This window comes from Microcebus murinus, chromosome 8 (assembly GCF_040939455.1).
Source record: "Microcebus murinus isolate Inina chromosome 8, M.murinus_Inina_mat1.0, whole genome shotgun sequence".
NCBI classification, from domain to species: Eukaryota; Metazoa; Chordata; class Mammalia; order Primates; family Cheirogaleidae; genus Microcebus; species Microcebus murinus.
Window position 1 is genome coordinate 101003328 of NC_134111.1, and position 20439 is coordinate 101023766.

The 20439-nt window shown below is 52.7% G+C and overlaps 1 protein-coding gene across 1 annotated transcript in view; it reads left to right on the top strand.

Annotated features, from left to right (window-relative positions):
- INPP5D (inositol polyphosphate-5-phosphatase D) overlaps window positions 1-20439 on the top strand; it is a 104528-nt gene that overhangs the window by 69726 nt on the left and 14363 nt on the right. Inside the window, exons 10-21 of the mRNA XM_012791603.3 lie at window positions 1622-1728; window positions 4038-4140; window positions 5873-6069; window positions 6471-6588; window positions 9754-9850; window positions 10262-10400; window positions 10714-10822; window positions 10970-11058; window positions 12846-12927; window positions 16458-16547; window positions 17650-17763; window positions 19043-19125. Of these exons, the coding sequence (XP_012647057.2) occupies window positions 1622-1728; window positions 4038-4140; window positions 5873-6069; window positions 6471-6588; window positions 9754-9850; window positions 10262-10400; window positions 10714-10822; window positions 10970-11058; window positions 12846-12927; window positions 16458-16547; window positions 17650-17763; window positions 19043-19125 (1328 nt within the window). The remainder of the gene's footprint in view (window positions 1-1621; window positions 1729-4037; window positions 4141-5872; window positions 6070-6470; window positions 6589-9753; window positions 9851-10261; window positions 10401-10713; window positions 10823-10969; window positions 11059-12845; window positions 12928-16457; window positions 16548-17649; window positions 17764-19042; window positions 19126-20439) is intronic.

Below are 20439 nucleotides of genomic sequence, written 5' to 3' on the forward strand. Positions count from 1 at the left end.
TAGGCTGGGAATTTAAATAGGACACTAGTGGGGAAAGCCTCCCAGAGAGATGCATTTGAACTGAAACCTGAGTGTGGTGGAGACATTGGCCAGGTGAGACCCAGAGGCAGGCCCGTGGGCAGATTTCTAAGGAGGGGCCAGCTTGGCTTGAGAGAAGTCCGGGCTGCTGCAGCTCAGAGGACGCAGAGCCCGGGCGGGGACCAGAGCACAGGACTGACGTCTCCCAGGTGCGGTGAGCCTGTTGGAAGGTAGTTAGCAGGGGAGTGGCATGATCCCACTTTATTCTCTGGCTGCCTCGTGAGAATAAAGAGACAAGTGAGGGGGTTTCCCTTTGGGGAGACTTCTGGCTCAGGGTGGCAGTTGCAGACGTATACTGTCCACGTTCCCTTCTGAAAGGCACAGCTCGCAGGGACAGAGAGAATGAGAGAGCAACAGATTCCAAAAGGTAGAAAGCAGGTGGATAATGGTAGCCAACTTATAGGAACCCAAAACTAACTAACTCCACTGTGGGGACACGCACAGCCAAGGATCACCTGACACCAAGGGGAGCTTGGGACGGGTGACAGCGGGACAAAAAGACAAAACACTGGAGGAACCACATTCTGTAGATAAAAAGAAATGGGGCCACAAGACAGGATCCAGGCAAATGGATTCCTGGGCAATGAAGGAAGGCCCCGCGGTAAATGCCTAAGGTCAGGCCTGGAGGTCACTGGTCTAGAGACTGGAGACCCAGAGGCTTGGGAAAGGCCCCAGCAGGATGGTGAAGCTGATAAAAGGGTTTGGTTACAGGAAAAAGAGTTACAAACTAGGGGAGAGTTAGAAACAATGAAAAAAAATATGGCAGTTATTAACTCCAGGAGAAACAAAAGGTTGGGTAGGAAAAGAAAAGTTATCAGGGCTGGTCTGTCAATAGTATTTCCATAATCATAATAACACGAACACTGAATGCTTATCTGGCCAAAATTATGATATAATTATTGCGAGGATGATGCAGGGACTGGGATTATGCATTAGCAGGGAGTGAAGGGGTAGCAGGTTGTGTGTGTGAACCTTCATCTTCCATAGTCAACATGTGACAGGAAATATCTAAAACTGAAGCATCAGAAAGTAGCAGCCTAAGCATGATTTTTAGAACATGGAGTGAAATTCCAAAAGGATCCACTAAGAAACGTGAAACTGGTTGCCTCTCAGGACTGGGACATTGGAGAGACATGGGGTTGGGAGCAGTGCTATCATTTGCACGAACATAGAGCAATTTGACTCTAAATAATTGATGGAAATAAAAAGTAAACAAGTAAAAATTTGAAATTTAGAAATAAATTAAAAGACAAACCAAAAGAAGGAAGGAAGGAAGGTAAGGAAAGAAAGGAGGAGAGAGGGGAGGAAGAAAGCTGCCCCTGCTCGGGCCAGGCCACCTCTTGCTTGTTCGGCACCACCTTCCCCAAGCCTGAGCTCCTCCCGGGAAGAGCAGCCAGGAGCAGAGGGATCTCGGAGGCCAGACACAGATTTGGGGCTCAGCCTGGGGCCAGGAAGTTTGGGGGAGTTGATGTCCGGTGCCTGGAACATGGTGGAGACTCTGCACACTGGCCCAGTGAATACATTAATTTCTGTTTCTCTCCAGTTCTGCAGCTCATCAAGTCACAGAAGTTTCTAAACAAGTTGGTAATTTTGGTGGAAACAGAGAAGGAGAAGATCCTGCGGAAGGAGTATGTTTTTGCTGACTCTAAAGTAAGTGACAAGAAGCTTCTGAGAGGGGCCAGAAGACTGGGGGGGACTTTTGTGCTTTGAGGCTCGCTATGGCCAGGGAGTGCATGTCATCAGCTCACTGGTTCCCAGAACAACCCCTTTCACACCGGGAAAGCTGAGCTCAGTGAAGTTAGGACCCAGTTCCAACCAGCATTTGAGCAGTTGCAGCTCTGGCTGTCCCAGGGCATGGCGGCGTCCCAGCGTGCCACGCTGCCTCTTGGCCAGGGGTGCATCCTTTATCATCTGCCTCTCACCCAGCCCTGGGCCTGCTTGGCAGGCTTTTTAACTTCTCTAGGCTGGACTTGGGAGCCCTTTGGGGTACCCCTCCCTTGCTCTAAATCTGCGTCCTGACAAGGCTTCCGTTTCTATACTTCGCCCTATCCTGCAGAAGTGAGACCCCTGCCAGGACTGGCCCCTGGGGTGAGAGGTGCTGAGAGCCAGAGGGAAAACCCGGGCTGGGCCCGCGGACAGCCAGAGCCCGGTTCTCTAAGACCTGACCCCTCACCGGGGAAATTTGAACCAGGGTCCAAAACCCATCATCACAGCCCCACTGTTTGTGCTCTACTGAACAGCTCGCGTGAGGCAGTGAGAATGGCTCACAGAGAAGTTAGGGCGCCCATCACGCCAGGTGCGGCTGACACCTCATGTGGGGCACCTCAGACAAGGCCAGGGGACAAGGACTGCTGGTGCGGGCTCACAGCAGCAGCCCCTGCCAAGTGCCCGTACCCCGCTCCTACTTGCACCTGCAGAGTGGCAGGGGTGGCCTGGTGGGAGATCTGGGGGTGCCTGGAGCTGCAGGAATGACGGGGAAAGGGCTGGGAGAAAAAAAGGGAGCAGGGACTGAACAGGTAGTGGGAGGCGGAGAGGAAGACCACCTGGCTGGGCAGCGTTCTCAGCACATGGGCACAAGTCCAAAACCCAGTCAGTTGCCACGAGCTCAGAAGGATGGAGACACAGGGATAAACTGAGGCATGGAATTGTGTGCCATCCCCAAGTACAGGCAGGTTTCGACAAAGACAGTCATTACATTTCCATGAGCTGGTTTCTTCAGAGGGGCTTCCCGAGGTTTGCAATTATTAGGTCGAATCCTATGAAAATTACTGTCCTTGTAGGTATGAAACAGTCAAAGATTGGTCATGTCTTATGGTCCAACCTGCAATTTTGTGTAGCCCCATTGAAAGTCAGCCTGTGACTAAGACAGGGCAGAGTCTGCTTTGGGCCCTACCGTGTACCGAGAAAAATAAGTGAAAGATATTAAGGAGGAGGCCATGGCAGCCTTCATGTGCTCTTTTCTTTTTAATTAGTTTCTCTAATTTCTTTCATTACACAAGTGATCTATTCTCATTGGTGACACAGCAGCAAATACAAAGAAGCAAACGTTTAAAATAAAAACACCCATATGCCCCTAGTTAACCTTGGACCATACCCGTCCAGATGTTTTTTAAAATTAAAAATACAACAATGATATTCATACCATTTTGACAACTGGCTTTTCATACTTAATGATATATTGTTGCCACCTTTCTTGTTAAAGTATTTCTGGGCCATAATTTTTAGACGCTATGGTATTCAAGCATATAAATGGTCCAGAATACAATTATTTATTTTTTTTTTTTTTAGATATATTTTTTTTTTTTGAGACAGAGTCTCGCTTTGTTGCCCAGGCTAGAGTGAGTGCCGTGGCGTCAGCCTAGCTCACAGCAACCTCAAACTCCTGGGCTCGAGTGATCCTTCTGCCTCAGCCTCCCGGGTAGCTGGGACTACAGGCATGCGCCACCATGCCCGGCTAATTTTATATATATATATCAGTTGGCCAATTAATTTCTTTCTATTTATAGTAGAGACGGGGTCTCACTCTTGCTCAGGCTGGTTTCGAACTCCTGACCTTGAGCAATCCGCCCGCCTCGGCCTCCCAAGAGCTAGGATTACAGGCGTGAGCCACAGCGCCCGGCCTCAGAATACAATTATTAATGAACCCCTAAGATATGACATTAAGATTGTTCCTGAATTTTTTCTGTATTGAAGCATGTCCTGCAGGGCCATGTTTGGATCTCAATGCAGTTCTGAATGTTTTCTTATGTTTTCCTGATATTTTCCAACTTTGCAGCAGAATGGCTGGGTCAGACGAGCCACTTGCTTACAACTTTGCACGTGCATGTTTCCAGGTTGCTGTCCTGAAAGTTCATACTGATTTACACTCCTCAGTTTTCTAGAAGCTGCCAAGTCCTTTACATAGGGTAGTGTGCAGGGCAGCAGAGCCTGTCTGAGTCTGTCTGCCCTTCCATCCCTAGAAGAGAGAAGGCTTCTGCCAGCTGCTGCAGCAGATGAAGAACAGGCACTCGGAGCAGCCGGAGCCCGACATGATCACCATCTTCGTCGGCACCTGGAACATGGGTAGGTCCCCGAGCCCCTCCCCCAGCTGCCCCCCTTTGGTTCCGCTTCCTCGCCTCAGCTGTCCTCAGATGGTGTTGGAGGGGCTGTACCCCTCTCTCCTTCCTCCCTGCACCTGAGACGATGGGTAATAACAATGAGCTCTGGAACTACTGTACCCCAAGAGCAGCTGGAGTGAGTTCCTTTGCATGTCTAAATTGGCAGGTGTTAGGGAAAGGGGCTGAATATCTCCACGAAGGGGCTCGTGGGTGCCCTGCCAGCCTTAGGCGGCTCGCCAAGGAGCCCCAGGTCTGGAAGAAAGACGGCCCCCCATTGTGAGAGAGAAACAGGTAGATAGATGGAAAGAGGGTGCTCAGTTAAGTTTAAATTCATATAAACAACAAGGCATTTTTTAGCATAGGTATTGAGCTAGCAATAAATTCTAAATATATATGCTAAATATATGTTAATATTTGAATATATTTTATATACTAAATACATAAATATGGTATATTCTAAATATTTCATGTAACTATTTAGCTAGAAATAAATATTTAAGAGATACTAAATATATATTGTATTAAATTACATATACTATGTATATGTGTACTAATATATATTTATCATAAGTAACTTTTTAGTGTAAGTATTCAGCTAGAAATAAATTATTAGATAGAAGTCAGTTAAATCTGGATTTCAGATAAACAGCTATCGCACGGAGCGTCCTTATTCTAAAAACTACTCATTCATCTGAAATTTTAATATAACTGGGTGTCCTGTATCCCCTCCCCTTTGTCCCGAGCAGAGTCAGGCCCACCCCAGTAGCGCGGGGAGGAGGCGAGAGCGGAGCCCTTCCTGGAGGGGCAGGGACCTTGTGGAAATGAACTGGCAGCCTGGGACTTGTGGGTGGCCTGCTGGGCGGAGGGTGGGCCGGGGCCTCAGGAGGGAAGGCAGGAGGCCTCAAGTCTCAGCGGCTTCTGCTGGCCTCCCGAGGCAGTTCTGCATGGTGTCAGCCCTCCCTGTGCCTTCAATGCCTCCCGGGCCAGTCAGTGCAAGCCCAGATGTCCCAGGGGCCAAGCAGAGCTGAAGTAGAGCCTGGCCCGTGCCCTGGGAGTCTTGTTGGCTGCCTGATTTCCTGCTGGGGACATAGCCAGGGCTGTCCTTTGCTCAGTGGTGGGGGGTGGGGGGCAGTTAGCTCTTCATTAAAGGGCATTGTGGGAGCAGCAGACCTTTCATTATTCCTTAAGCTGGTTCGATCCAGTTTGAAGTGGGATGGGGGGCTTCCACGTTCTTCCCGTTTCTCTAGCTAACACCCGTGCATCTCGGCTCTTGGCTGAGCTCTGAGTCTTGCAAGGGAGCTTTTGTTGTTTCCTAACAATGGGGTAGAAGCTGCCACCCTCAACTTGTCAGCCTACTTGGCTGTCTCTGAAATAGAATGGAAGCTCCCTGAGGGACAAAACTGTGTCTCAATTGCATGGCAGCCTCAGACTGTAGGACAGTGTTTGACATCAGGGAATCTTCCAGTGCTTCTATTTTTTGAAACTTAATGTTATCAGTAAAACGAGGCTTAACTGAGTTCGCCCCTGGCGGCCATCCTGGGCACTCAGGTCTCCATCTCGCATTTGGTTGGCTGCCCGGATGACCTTGTGTGATCATGTGACCTCCCCCCACATGCCCCCTGCTCTCTGTTTTGAATTCTGATGCTGTTGACTGGATGTGCCTTTGACTCACTTGGTGTTGGGTTTTGCTATTGAAGGTAACGCCCCCCCTCCCAAGAAGATCACGTCCTGGTTTCTCTCCAAGGGGCAGGGAAAGACGCGGGACGACTCTGCCGACTACATCCCCCACGACATCTACGTGATCGGCACCCAGGAGGACCCCCTGGGTGAGAAGGAGTGGCTGGAGATCCTCAAACAGTCCCTGCAAGAAATCACCAGCATGACTTTTAAAACAGTGAGCAGCTGGCCGCACCCCGGGTGGGGCTCCGGGACAGGGGGAGAGTCTCAGAAGCAAGGGCAGGCTCAGCCTGTCACCTGTCCACTTCCAAAGGTGTCTGGGGGCTCAGTGGTTCCCCCCCACTTCCAGGGCCAGAGAGATGCACCTGTGTTCAGAAATGGATGGGGTCCATGGGGTGTTGCTGAAAACTGCTCGGTCCTCTGTCTTCCCCGCCCTCAGTCAGCCCCATTCCCATCTTTAAGATGCTTGGTCACCTCGGTTGGGCATCATTAGGCGTGCCCCCGAGGTTAGGGATTGCAGACAGGGTACTCCGGGGCTGGGGTGGGTATGAATGGCCATGCTCTGGGTCCAAGCCCTACACCTTGGCGAGGGTCACAGCCTTGCCCCCCCCACACCAGGTGGCCATCCACACGCTCTGGAACATCCGCATGGTGGTGCTGGCCAAGCCGGAGCACGAGAACCGCATCAGCCACATCTGCACGGACACCGTGAAGACCGGCATCGCCAACACGCTGGGTGAGCGGGGAGGGGTCCCCCCATGCGCTCTGCCTCAGCTTTCGTGCCCATGTCATCCGGGCCCTGCTGGACTTCCCCGGATTAAAACCAGAGCCCTGGGCAAATGGGATGGTGGGTCCCCCTAGCTGGAACGCACCCGGGGTCCACACCAGCGCTCGTGGGGCTCTGGCTAAACCACAGGCTCCACTCAAGTCAGTCTTGGGGGAGCCCGAGCGTCCGAGATGCTGACAGGCGCCCAGGCGGCGTCAGTGCTGCTGGTCAGTCCCTGGACCCCACTTGGAGTAGCAAGAACTTGCCACAGGGTGGACAGTCTTTTGCGGGAAAGGGCCAGACACTAAACAATTTAGGCTCTGCAGCCCGTACACAGCCACTCGGACACAGCCACTGGTCTCTGCCTTTGCGGCATGAAGGCAGCCACGGCCACCACGAAAAGTGAACGGCCGTGGCTGTGTCCTAGTAAGACCTCATGTGCAGACACAGGCCAGCGTGGCCAGCCCGACCCAGGTCCTCACTCCGCAGGGTGGATCTGGAAACGGCAGTTGAAAGGCGGTGGGGCTCATGGGGGCCATCAGAGAACCGAAATCGGAGCAGGCAGGCCGCGGGGGTGGGGCGCGAGTGTGTGTGGGTGCGCCCTATATCTGCGCTCGTCAGCGTGTGAGCGTGCCAGCCGTGCGCGTGGCTGTGTGTTGACGCGGGTGGGGGGGGCGTGCATGGGTCCCCGTGCCCGTGTGTCGGTGCCTGTGGGGACCTGCACACTCTCAGGGCCTCGGGGGTCGTGGAGGGCGAGGCCAGCGCTTTCTGGTGGCTGGAGCCGGGGACAGGACAGGGTCCCAGGGGTAACAGGAAACAGAAGAACCGCTGCAGTCGAACGGGAAAAGCGCTCTCTCCTTTTCTGCTGACAAGCTGCAAACTGCCCACGTCCACCCCCACCCGGCCCCCTTCCTTCCTGCCACAGTGGCAGGTGGGGCTGGCGCGGCTGCCCTGGGCTGCGCCCGCGCTCTTCTGTGGCCTGGGAGGCGCCGTGTCCAGGGTCCGCCTCTCCTGGCTTCCACCCTCGCCTGCCCGCCCCTGCCCCACCTCGTGGGACCCGCCTGTGTCTCTTGTTGCAACAGAAAACCACGCCCCGCCCCGCCCCGCCCCTCCCCGGCCAGGCCTGGCGTGGGGCTACAGCCCCATCCTCGCAGCCGAAGCTGGGCCAGTCCCCAGGAGGCCTGCCCGCGTGCATGCCGGCTGGTGGTGGGAGAGCCGTGTGCTGGCGCGGGAGGGTGCGGCGTGGGGCATGGAGGTGTGGGCGCTACCAGAGGTGGGCGCTCAGGGGCCTCTCGGAGCGGGGCCGGGAGACTGAAGTCTGAGGGGCAAGGAGGGGGCCTGGGCCGAGTCTGAGCTTTACAGCCAGAGGGGAAAGGCTCCCCCCTACGGCCAGCCTGCCTTCCCCGCTACTCGGAAATGGCTCCCAGCCGTTAGTACAGGACTCTTGGAACAGCCCAGGCCTCTTCGAGAGCGCACCCTGTGCAAGGCTGGGTACTAAATGCTTTACGAGCACAATCTCAGTGAAGGTACACAATCAGTGGGGCAGGGACCGTTCTCCCCATTCACAGAGGAAGAAACCAAGGCTATAGGGAAGTTCCATAACTTGCCCAGGAACCAGTAGTAAGAAAGTGGTGGGCAGGGACTGGAACCCAGGTGGGGCTCGGAGCCAACAGTCCAACCCGGGCTGCCCTGCGGGAAGGGAAGGAGAGGCGTCCCGGAGTAGGGCCAGAGGGCAGGAAGCCTCTGCTCTGCCTGGCCCTGCCCCCCACTGGCGTTGCTGGGCTGCAGGTCCCCTTCTGAGGCTGGACTGGGGCTGGCTGTGCCGGACCTCCAATGTCCCTGCAGCTTGCCGTCCACCCAGAGCCGTGCAGCTGAAATAAGACGGGAGCTAAATAGATCTTTTTGGCCGGACGTGGTGGCTCACACCTGTAATCCTAGCACTCTGGGAGGCCAAGGTGGGCGGATCGCTCGAGGTCAGGAGTTCAAAACCAGCCTGAGCAAGAGTGAGACTCCGTCTCTACTAAAAATAAAAAGAAATTAATCTGCCAAAATAAATAAATAAGTAGATAGATCTTTTTAAATTTTCTGGTAGCCACATTAAAAATAAAAGGAAACAAGAGAAGCTCATTTTAATAATAGACTTTATTAAACCTCATACATCTGAAATGCTATTGTTCCACTAAGCATTCCAGGTACAGTGTTATCAGACGTTTCACACCCTGCTTTCTCACCGAGGCCACTATTCCGACATTTGTTTCGTGCTCACAGCCATCTCATTTCGGACCGGCTGTGCTTCAAGTGCTTCAGTGGCTCGTGGCTGCTGTTCTGGGCAGAGCCGTCTCCCAGAGGGGTTGGCAATCTTTTCCTGCAAAAGGCCAGACGGTGACACTTCAGGCTCTGGAGGCCATGGGGTCTCTGTGGCGACTGCTCAGCTCTGTCCTGTAGCCCAAAAGCAGCGACACACGATACCTACTTGAATGGCAGGGCTGTGTTCCAATCAAATGCTCTTCGTGAGCACTGAGATTTGAATTTCATATTTTAATATGTCACAAAAGACTTTTTCTTTTGATTTCTTTCCCCAGTCATTTAAAAATATAAAAACCATGTTTAGCTGGCCGTGGGCCAGTGTTTGTCCACTCATGGCCTGGAGGGTTTGTGAAGAACAGATTACTGGGCGCACTCTATAATTTCTAATCCAGTAGGTGTTGGTGGGGGGGGGCGCCTGAGAATCTGCCCTCCCCACAAGTTCCCTGGTGCTGCTCTGGGGAACACGCTTTGAGAACCGCTAGTCTGAAATAGATCAGAACGTAGGCGGAAAAGCTGTGCTCTCAGTGCAGGTTTGAGTCTCACCTGGAGCCTTCAGTGAGCAGGGAGGGAGGTCAGGCCACCAGCCCAGGCACCTCCTTCTGAGTCTTATTTCGGAGGCTTCTGGCTGCTTCTATCAATCGTCCCTGGCCGCTTGGCATGCTGGTCATTTTAGAGAGAGACGCCAGGAGTGGGTTGCAGCAGCATCCCCGACTTCCAGGCCCCCTGGGCCTCTCACCTGCCTCTTACTCTGGCCTTGCCTTGACTTCCTAACCCCTGGCAGGTTTGCCTGTGTGATATTCTGGTTCTTCTCTCTCCCCCTCCCTTTAGGGAACAAAGGAGCTGTGGGGGTGTCCTTCATGTTCAATGGCACCTCCCTGGGGTTTGTGAACAGCCACTTGACTTCAGGAAGTGAAAAGAAACTCAGGTAAGGCAGCCCATCCCCCAGGGCCAGAACCGGTCGTTTGCCCACCGACCTCAGACCCCTCAACCCCAGAGCCCCCGCCCGGGACCTTTTGGGTGTCCTGCAGCCTTTAAGGGCTTTTCATGGTCTCATTAAAAGGCAACTGCAGCACAATAGTGACCTCATGTGTGGGTGAATTTTGTCTGAAGGTTAGAAAAGATACGTCTCTGTCTGTAAGCTGATGTACCCCAATACCACTCTGTCACTGAAGGGAAGCTGCATGGGACGGCTTCACAGGGCAAAGCCTGCTCTGCCTATCAATTCCTGAAGGCAGCAGCCGTCTAGATTATTCGCTGTTCTGAGTCCCCGCTGAGTCCCGTAGCACAGTGCGGACCAGCGACCCCGTACTAGGTGGCCGCTTTTACCTTGCGTTAGGCGAAACCAGAACTACATGAACATTCTCCGGTTCCTGGCCCTGGGAGACAAGAAACTGAGTCCCTTCAACATCACTCACCGCTTCACTCACCTCTTCTGGCTGGGAGACCTCAACTACCGCGTGGATCTGCCCACCTGGGTAAGGAAACGCCGAGGCCTGGGGCCGAGGCCACACGGGACGGGGTCCCCGAGTCAGCGCCAGGCAGACAGCCGTGCAGACACAGGGACCGAGCTGGCAGACGGCGACTCCCTCGGGGACTCACTGCTGCTCCTGGTGCAGAGCCGCGGCCCCTCCTTTCGGCTCCACCTGCTGTCGCCCAGGGGTGCCACGGCCACCCCTTCTCCCACCGCTCTGCCGCCTGGGTCGCCCAGCTCTGGGCCATAGCCCCTCAGCGGCCGGATCGGAAGGGAAGGGCTGTCTCACCCGCGGCCGGGGCGTGTCCTTGTTCCAGGAGGCAGAAGCCATCATCCAGAAGATCAAGCAGCAGCAGTACGCGGACCTCCTGTCCCACGACCAGCTGCTCACGGAGAGGAGGGAGCAGAAGGTTTTCCTGCACTTTGGTGAGAGCCCAGGCCCTGCTCGTGGCCGGCTCCCCTCTCCCCACCCAGCACCCTCGCGGGTGGCAGGGCTGTGCCTGGACAGCAGGGACAGCTGGCGGATGTGAGCCTGGGGGGGTCAGGATTGAAACCAAAGTGTCTGTTTTTCAGAGGAGGAAGAGATCACGTTTGCACCGACCTACCGTTTTGAGAGGCTGACTCGGGACAGATACGCCTACACTAAGCAGAAAGCAACCGGGGTGAGTGCTCCACCACCCCGCTCGTGCCTGTGCCCAAAGGCAAGCAGAAAGTAGAGAGCGTCCTGGGCCACTAGGCAAGGAAAAGGAAAGGGAAGAGCAAGCATTAGAAAGCAAGTGATGATTTGTGCCACAGCGAAAGGGCATCTGGACTTGTGCACTGCAACAAGCTGGACTGACAACCCTTATGATTTACCTTCTGTCCAGGTATTCTGAGATTCTGAGAGGATTTGAAACCATTCTTTCCTTAACTGGGTTCTGAAGCTCATTTAAAAAAAAAAAAAAAAAAAGTCCTGTGATCAAATATACTTGCTAAACTGCCAAGTGAATCAACACCAAACAGGTTTCTTCACTGCAGGACTTACCAGAGCCTTTAGAGGTACAAGAACGTTTTGGTTCTCCATGAGGAAATCTGTGTGCCAAACTCAATTGATCATGGAATACTAATTAATATCTTCTTATGAGGCCATGAGGATCAGTGTTTGGGGAAAGATGCAATAAAAATATTTATTTATCCATTTGTTCAGAGAAACTTGCTGGTGGCCTGATGAGAGTTAGGCACTGTCGTAGGTGTTGGGGGGGCGGGGATGAATGAGATGTCATCTCACTCACGAGATGAGACAAGAGAAGTGCACAACTACCGGTAACTAGAGGCAGAATGTGGCCACGGCAAATGCATCGAAGAGCAGTCAGAGAAGGAAACGGCCAGGGAGCAGGAAAGAGAAGGCAGCCCATGGCAGGGTCCCGAGGGTTAGAGGGCCGCCCGCGGTGGTGAGGTACCCAAGGCAGCCAGACGTCCAGGGAAAGGCAGAACAAGCTCCAAATGTCTCCAGAAAGAGTTCTGGGCACCAGCTGGGCTCAACCGGCAGGGGCAGGAACCATTCAGAACTGCTGCCACGAATGAGGCTGACTCGGGATGGGACCCCCCCTTGTGAGGTGTTCGCTGACTGCTGCGTGGAAGGGCTCACCTGGGCTAAAGCCACCACCGTGAGGGCAGGACCACAGGGCCACATGTGCGGCCGATGCAGGATGGCCTGGTTTGACTTGGGCTCACGTTGAAACAGACGGGGCCTGAGATGGGAGAGTGGGGTGTCCTGGATGCCAGGAGGTGACAGGCAACAGGAAGCCACTGAAAGTTCTGCTGGGCTTTAGTGGCATCGAAGTGGCACAGAAAGAATTTTGGTCATGTCACTATAAAGGGTGAGGGTGACGCAGGGCACCAATGAGGAGGCCGTTATGGTGTTTTCCAGCTGAGCAGTAATTCGAGCCTGGGTCAGGGAGACAAGCAGTGAAAATGAAAGAAAAAGAGAAAAGCAGGATCCACCGGAAGAGCTGATTGCCCTCCACCAGGGTGGATGGATGAGTGTGTGAATGGGTGGGTGGAAGAGGAGATGAGTGGATGGGGAGATGAACAGGCGGATGGGTGGATGAATAGGTAGGGGGCTGCTGGCTGGAGTGTGTTATTAAAGTAAGTAGCTGGAGAAGGCGAGTAGAGTCGGGGTTGAAAATACACGTTCATCTGAGTAGGAAAGAAAGTAACTGAAGGTGAAGATACAAGAGCTATTGACGTAGGCAGGAGGACAGGTGAGGGAACACAGCCGGGTGGATTGATCTTGGTCTAAAGCGGGAGTCCGGGATGTCTGAGCGTGTGGGGCACGGCAGTGGAGTTGGGACTTGAAGCAATTAAAAGATGAATTCGAGGATTGCAGAGGCCACCCGTTAATGCTTTCTGTTGCTGATTAAACAAAAAGCAGCAGGCATTTTACAAAGCCCGTGACCTTGATTTGCAGATGAAGTACAACTTGCCCTCCTGGTGCGACCGGGTCCTCTGGAAGTCGTATCCCCTGGTGCACGTGGTGTGTCAGTCCTACGGTGAGTTGAAACGCCGGGTGACAGCAGACCAGGTTCAGAGAACAGAACCACAGTGGGAGGCAGGACTGCCCTAAAAGGAAAGGGCTTCAGTCTGTTCATCCATAAAACAGAAACACTGCCTCCAGCCCTAACCAAGTGACCAGAAAGAGTTGGTGTGTCCCCACCCATCTGGGGCTGCAACATAAATACCCCCTGCTTTGGGAGATATTTGCATTACGGCATTTTTTTCTTTTTCTTGACAGAGTCTCATTCTGTTGCCCAGGCAAGACTGCCGTGGCATCAGCCTGGCTCACAGCAACCACAAACTCCTGGGCTCAAGCAATCCTCCTGCCTCAGCCTCCTGGGTAGATGGGACTACAGGCATGTGCCATCATGCCTGGCTAATTTTTTCTATTTTTAGTTGTTCGGCTAATTTATTTATAGTAGAGACAGGGTCTCGCTCTTGCTCAGGCTGGTCTCGAACTCCTGAGCTCGAGCAATCCTCCTGCCTCGGCCTTCCAGAGTGCTAGGATTACAGGCAGGAGCCATTGTGCCTGGCTTACAGAGCACTTTTTAAAAGAAATTCAGTTTTATTTCTTTTGAAGAGAACATATTAGATTGGAACCATATGGAAGTGGTATTTTCATCTGTCAAAAATCAACTATTGGAAATTCATATGTTTCAACCTAATACATAAGTGTACATACATGTATTTAGGACGGTTTAAAGGTAAATTGAGTTAAATTGATGAAAAGGGCATAATATACAGAATTAAAATAATTATGGATTAAGTTATATAAACAATTAAGAAATAACTGTTGACCCTACAAGTTTAAGATATGCTGAAGGAGTTCTTAATTTCCTCGCTGCTTATTCATAAAAGCTACTGATTAGTTCCTATTCTTGCAAAGTGAGACCTTAAAAATTCACAGGGCAGAATTAGTTAGAACACTTTATGGACTGAGAATCATGGCATTATTTTTGAAACATCTTAAATTCCCAGAGAGTGGTGTCCAAAGGAGGGTCATCCTGTTCCTCAGGTGCACCTCACATGAGCAGGTCACAGGCCAGGATCCTGGGATGGGCAGCTCACGACCCCAGGCCTGTCCAGCTGGGCACTCTTGACCCCAGCCTCCCTCAGAGTGAGGAGCAGGGGGACTCTTGCTACTACCCAGTGGCCACTTTCCTGGCTCCCACTCTCTCTGGGGACCAGCAAATCAGTCCCACAAATTTAACTCTGGTTGCACGAGTTGAACTGATTTCCATTCCTTCTATTACTGAATAACAAACTACCCTAAAACCTAGTTGCTTAAACCAACCATTTATTTGCTCACAATTCGGTGGGCCGGGCTGAATTTGGACTGTTCCTCCCTGCTCTAGTTGGTGTTGGCTGGGCACGGTCAGGCAGGAACCCACTCGGATCTGGAGTTGGCTGGCTGGGGGCTGGGGGCAAGGGTGGCAACTCACCCTCCAGCGGGCTAGTGCAGGCATCTTCACTTCCTGGTCTCAGGGTTTCTATCTGCAAGACTCACCTGTAGGAACTATGAAAATTTTAAAGACTCTGTTTGCCTCACATTTACGAGATCTCGTTGGCCAAAGGAAGTCACATGGCCAAGCCCAAAGTCACTGTGGTAGGAGGCCACAGAGAGGGTGTGGTTACTGGGAGGTGGGGTTTCATTGAGGGCCACACATCTAACAGTCTGCCTCCCAGGTTTAAGGGCACATTGTTGTGCCATTGCTATTATGTTTAATGCATATCTAAAATAGTTTGAGAGGTCGGGCTGGTGGCTCACACCTGTAATGCTAGCACTCTGGGAGGCTGAGGCAGGTGGATCACTCAAGGTCAGGAGTTCGAAACCTGCCTGAGCAGGAGCAAAATCCCGTCTCTACTAAAAATAGAAAGAAATTAAACTAAAAATATAGGAAAAAAAATTAGCCGGGCATAGTGGCACATGCCTGTAGTCCCAGCTACCTGGGAGGCTGAGGCAGGAGGATTGCCTGAGCCCAGGAGTTGGAGGTTGCTGTGAGCTAGGCTGATGCCACGGCACTCTAGCCCAGGGCAACAGAGTAAGACCCGGCCTCAAAAAAATAAAAAAATAAAAATAAAATAAAACAATTTGAGAACATTATGAAAAACCTGCTCATCAGGGTTTTAACTTCTCCCTGGAACATCCTGTCCTTTGCAGCCACCAAAAACTGGTAGCCCTGCAGCCTGCCCCACTCCTGAACTCCATCCTGTCCTGCTTTAGACAGCACTGGGCCTCTCTGACTTCTTCCTGCTCATGTCCAAACAGCTTTTAGGCTGATGCCCTCCCAGGAAACATTATTATCTTTCTTTCCTGGATAACCTTTCCACCTGAACCCTTGACTCCCTCTCCTTTTCCTCCACAGCCAGTGGCCCCACTCTCTTCCTTCTCATCACCCTCTGTCTCCATTCCATCTCATTGTTTCAGTTTGGCTTTCTAGTGATCCTTAGCAAGGGAAATTTTTTATGTTTCTTAGCCATCTGTACTTCTGTGGTGAATTTTTTGCTCATATCCTTTGCTTGGTTGAGTAGTGGGGTGCTCATCTCTTCTTACTGATGTGTAAAAGCTTTATAGAAAAAAAAATACCAAATCTGCTTTGTCACCTTCTTGGTCTCCTATGCAGTTTTTCCTTTGCCTGCCCATTTATGGTTGGTGTGTCCTGGAATTCCATCCTCATCTCTTCTCACCCTTTGTATCTTCCCTGTGAAAGCCCAAATGTCCTCATGGCTTCTGCTTCCACCTTATTTCATGACTCCAAATCTAAAGATAAATCTCCAGCTTTGAGTGCCCAGGTTCCTGCCAGACATCTCCCACTGGCTGTCTCAAAAGTACTCAGTCTGCTGGAACTATTCCTTTTCTCTTCCCCTGCAAATGTGCTCCGGTGCCTTCCCCTCTCACCTGAGCTCCAAGCTCTTTAACAGACATGTCTACACTTAGTGTCTACACTTTAGCACCTTCCTCTCTCTCCTGATCCTGCAAGTCACCGTGGGGTGGGGAAGGTGCCCTGTCTGTCTCACTGATGAGCTGAATGACAATAAGTCCTCATCCCACTCTGCAACTTGGGCTCCTCATCAGTAAAATAAAGTGATTAGAGCAGAAAAATCTCCATGGTTCACACTCCATAATCTGTTTAAAAATTCACAAGTTAGCCAGGTGCAGTGGCTCATCAGACCTGTAATCTCTGCTTTGGGAGGCTGAGGCAGGAGGATCACTTGAACCCAGGAGTTGGAGGTTGCAGTGAGCTATGATGACGCCACAGCACTCCAGCCTGGGTGACAGAGTAAGACTCTGTCTCCAAAAAAAATTCACGAGTCTTTAGGAAAAACTAGCACAGGCTTATTTTATCTATGGAGAAGGCAGTGTACACACTTTATTTCACAGAACACTCGAAGGACAGCAGGTGCAACATTGTGCCACTCCTGGAGGGCTTCGTAATGAGAGTTTATTTCTGCCTTGGGCTTGCCATCCTTGGCTTGACCAGAAGGGCTTCCCTGCCCTGCTCAGAAATGCCTTCCCTCCCTGCAGGAAGTACCAGCGACATCATGACGAGCGACCACAGCCCCGTCTTTGCCACGTTTGAGGCAGGCGTCACTTCCCAGTTTGTCTCCAAGAATGGTAAGCAACGAGCAATGTCCCTTTCTCTGTGTTCCTCAAAGACAAGGGCCATCGGGCACTCATCTTCTGGTTGCCGCGGTCAGTTGTCTGCGTTAGGCGACTTACCTTCTGGGTGAGTGCACAGCCCGTCGGTCAGGGCTCTTCGTGTCTGAGCCGCCTCACAGTTTCAGTCCAGGGAATTTATTTGCTCTGTTTGGCAAATACGTCAGCCTTCTGAGCCTCGGTTTTAGCGCAGTCTGGAAAATCGGGTAAATCGGTGCAGCCTATCTTCGACCAAAGACAATTCCGGCGGGGACATGAGTAAAATGTGTTTAATATGTTTTAAATTTGTCCCTTCTATGTAAGGCAAGCAACATTGATTTTCCATTTAGTGTTGTGATATACTTTATTTAATCACATTTAAATTTAAAAAGTGAGTCTATTGAGGGAAAATATTAAGTAAATAGCAGTGCAGGTGCGTGGCGGGCAGAGACAGTAAACATTGTTAAGGTAGGATGCAGATGACTGAGTTTGGGGAAACCACTGGCATAAATTTAGATTTGCAGGTAATCTTTCAAATAATCCAGCTCAGCCCTGGCTGCCAGGCCACCCTGGGCCTAGCAGAGGCCAGGCATCCTCTGCGGTGTGTCCATTTTGCTCTCGGCCTGGGTGACCAGGGGCCATGTCTGCTCTGCCTGCTCCCTACTCCCGTGGTTGGCAGACCATCCAGGCTCATTTAGGAAGCTGGGACTACTGGGGAGACTGCGGTAGCGAGGTTAAGGGTGTTGCCACAAGCCACGCAGATTCAGAGACAAGCCTGAGACTAGGTCTTTGCCCCTCGAACCCTTCGCTCTTTCTGCTCGGCTTCCTGCCATGGCAGCTCACAGCACAAGGCCACAACCATGGCCGGGACGCTCAGAGTGGGTGGCATATTTAGATGTAGCTTTATTTCGAGGAAAACGTTTCCTTTCGCTGGACTCCCACCTCCCTCTGGCCCTAAGAAGGAGCTCAGTACGTTGAGTGAGAAGCCAGGGGGAAGATCCTTGGGAGGGAGGCTGATTTGAAACGCTCTGTCTCCAAACTCATGAAGCAACTAACTGACTCCCGCTCTGCGCTGTTGCAGGTCCCGGGGCTGTGGACGGCCAAGGGCAGATCGAGTTCCTCAGGTGCTACGCCACGCTGAAGACCAAGTCCCAGACCAAATTCTACCTGGAGTTCCACTCGAGCTGCTTGGAGAGTGAGTGGCTGCTAACGTGCCTTTCGGTGGGCAGGCCGCGGCCCGTGCTCGCAAATGCCTTCCTGTGAGCGGTGCTTCGCCCCGGGTCTCCTCTCCCCGGGAAGGACTCTCGGAGTGGCCTCCGAGGGGTCAGAGAAGTTTGCAGGTGGAGAGCCCTAGGGGACTCCAGCTACTGTGAGGGGCCTCCTTGCGGCCTGCAGCGCTGCTGCTCTGGCCCTGGGGGCAGGGGCAGCCACGCATGTACAAGCCCCACATTCTCCTTTGGGGAGTGGGCTCCCCTCCCTGTCTGCTCAGGGCAGGCTGTAACCCCCCTGGCGTCCCCCAAGCCAGGGCTCTGACGCTACCAGAGGGTGCTGGGCAAAGTCCCGGAGCTTGTGGAGCTGGCTGCCTGGTGCCCCTGGTGGCCCCGGCTCCTGCGTCCTGCTCTTTCAGGATTATGGCATCTTAGGGTGTCCACTGCAGCCGAAAGCAGGTTGGGGATGGACAGCCTCCTCCAAGCCAGCAGCATGTAGCACGCACCTCCTGTGTTTAGAAAACGCCCTTCCTGCGTGCCACTCTAGGCGTATTGTCTGAAGCTGTTCCGTGGCTAGGAAAGCTCTGTGCCGCATCTAGCTCTCCACCGAGGGGGGGTGGAGGATGGGCGGGGCGTGGCAACTCCACAAAAGGAGGCGTCCTGTGAGGGCATGGCTGGGTGCTTCTGGAAATCGGGAAGAAGACATGTGCCACCAGCGACCACTGTGCCCTCCGGGCCCCTTCCTTCTCCGGCCCGACCCAGCCCAGCCACGGCAGAGGCTGCCGCTGAGGCCCCAGGCCCCGGTTCTGCAAGCAGGGTTCAAAGCAGTTCCAAAAAGGACGAGGATTTTTGTGCGGGTGTTTTTAATAAACTATCGAGACACTTGCACACATTTCTATGGAAACAGCATATTAGGAAGCTTAAATTAGAATTTCAAAAGGCTGCTATCTTGAGTGGCGTGGGATGAGCTGTCATGTTTCCTAATCTTCTTGCCTGTGATGTGATGATTTCTTTGTTGCCTGGTTTGTCGCAAAGGAGGAACCGAAAAGGAGGAGGAATCTCTTTGATTTTCCTAAAAATAATTAGACCGTGTTGGCAAATGACCATCCCCTGCACAAAAACAGAATTCCCAGCAGGCCTGACTCCTAAATGACGCCGAGACCCCGAAAGACAGGAAAGGAGGGAGGGCCTCTTCCTGCCCCGGGAGTCTCTTCTGTCTGGCTCTTGCTCCGTCTTCAGAAAACCAGACTTCTTGTCCTCCAACAGGTTTTGTCAAGAGTCAGGAAGGAGAGAATGAAGAAGGAAGTGAGGGGGAGCTGGTGGTGAAGTTTGGCGAGACCCTTCCAAAGGTAATTGGAGAGCAAGATGTTCCCCGGGGAGGATTTTCTCTCCCCAGGCCTTCGGAACCGGCCGGAGGCAGAGCTACGGCTGGGCCTGGCCGGAGTCCTCCCCCTGCCTGCCCTGCGAGCGAGCTCTGGTTCAAGGTGGTTTAAAACACGTTTTTTTAGCAGTGGTGTGAGTGGCCCCAATATTCCTAAATGGTTCCAGTTCCCCTAACGGATCAAGAAGGCATCTAGGCCTGGCTCGGTGGCTCACGCCTGTAATCCTAGCACTCTGGGAGGCCAAGGCGGGCGGGGATCGCTCAAGGTCAGGAGTTCTAAACCAGCCTGAGCAAGAGTGAGACCCCGTCTCTACTATAAATAGAAAGAAATTAATTGGCCAACTAAAAATATATATAGAAAAAATTAGCCAGGCATGGTGGTGCATGCCTGTAGTCCCAGCTACTCGGGAGGCTGAGGCAGAAGGATCGCTTGAGGCAAGGTATTTGAGGTTACTGTGAGCTAGGCCCACACCACGGCACTCTAGTCCAACAACAGAGTGAGACTCTGTCTCAAAAAAAAAAAAAAAAAAAAGAGGTTGACTTGTCTAACCACGTGATTTAGGGAAGGAACCGGAGGAGCAAAGCTGAGAGTGTTTGTTCACAGTCACGTGGCTGCAGTGACAGACGTAGGACACAGTCCCCAAGACCCCTGGTTCCCCTTCGGTGCTGTCCACCTACTCAGCGCTGGCTCGCAGGGTCCGGGGAAGGCACAGACAGGAGTCTGTTGGCTCCTAGCCGTACACTGCCAGCAGAAGAAGCACTCGACCGTCCCTGGCCCTGCGGGAGCTGAGGGCGGAATTGAAAACATGCAGTAAACCTTAGAGGGACACACTCATCTTTATCGCAGAAAAATGGTTTTCTACCAAAACTGTCTTTGCAATGCTGAATCAACAGTGCAGACGTGGCTGTCACCGGGTGCGAGTCATCAGGTGCCCCAGGTGTTCGTGCCGGGCTCAAAGCAGAGCAGGATGCTGTCTTTCTCACGTCCCGAGGGGGAGGGTATGACTCGGGAGTCCAGGGCTGGGAAGACCCTCGCAGGAGGGAGGGGTCTCAGGCCTCCCCTGGAAGGTGCCCTCGGAGGTTTCAAGGCACAGGCTTAGGAGGGGTGGAGGGACCCGTCCTCTCCCGAGGCTGGGATGGGGTGCAGGCAGGTTTCAGGGCCCAGGCTACCCACGCTGGCATCAACTGTTGATTGGGACCAGCTCTTGGGCCGCCTAAAAAGGCCGTGTTATCTCAGGAGCAGAGGCTGGCACGGGTGTGATCCCAAACTACCTGGAGGCCC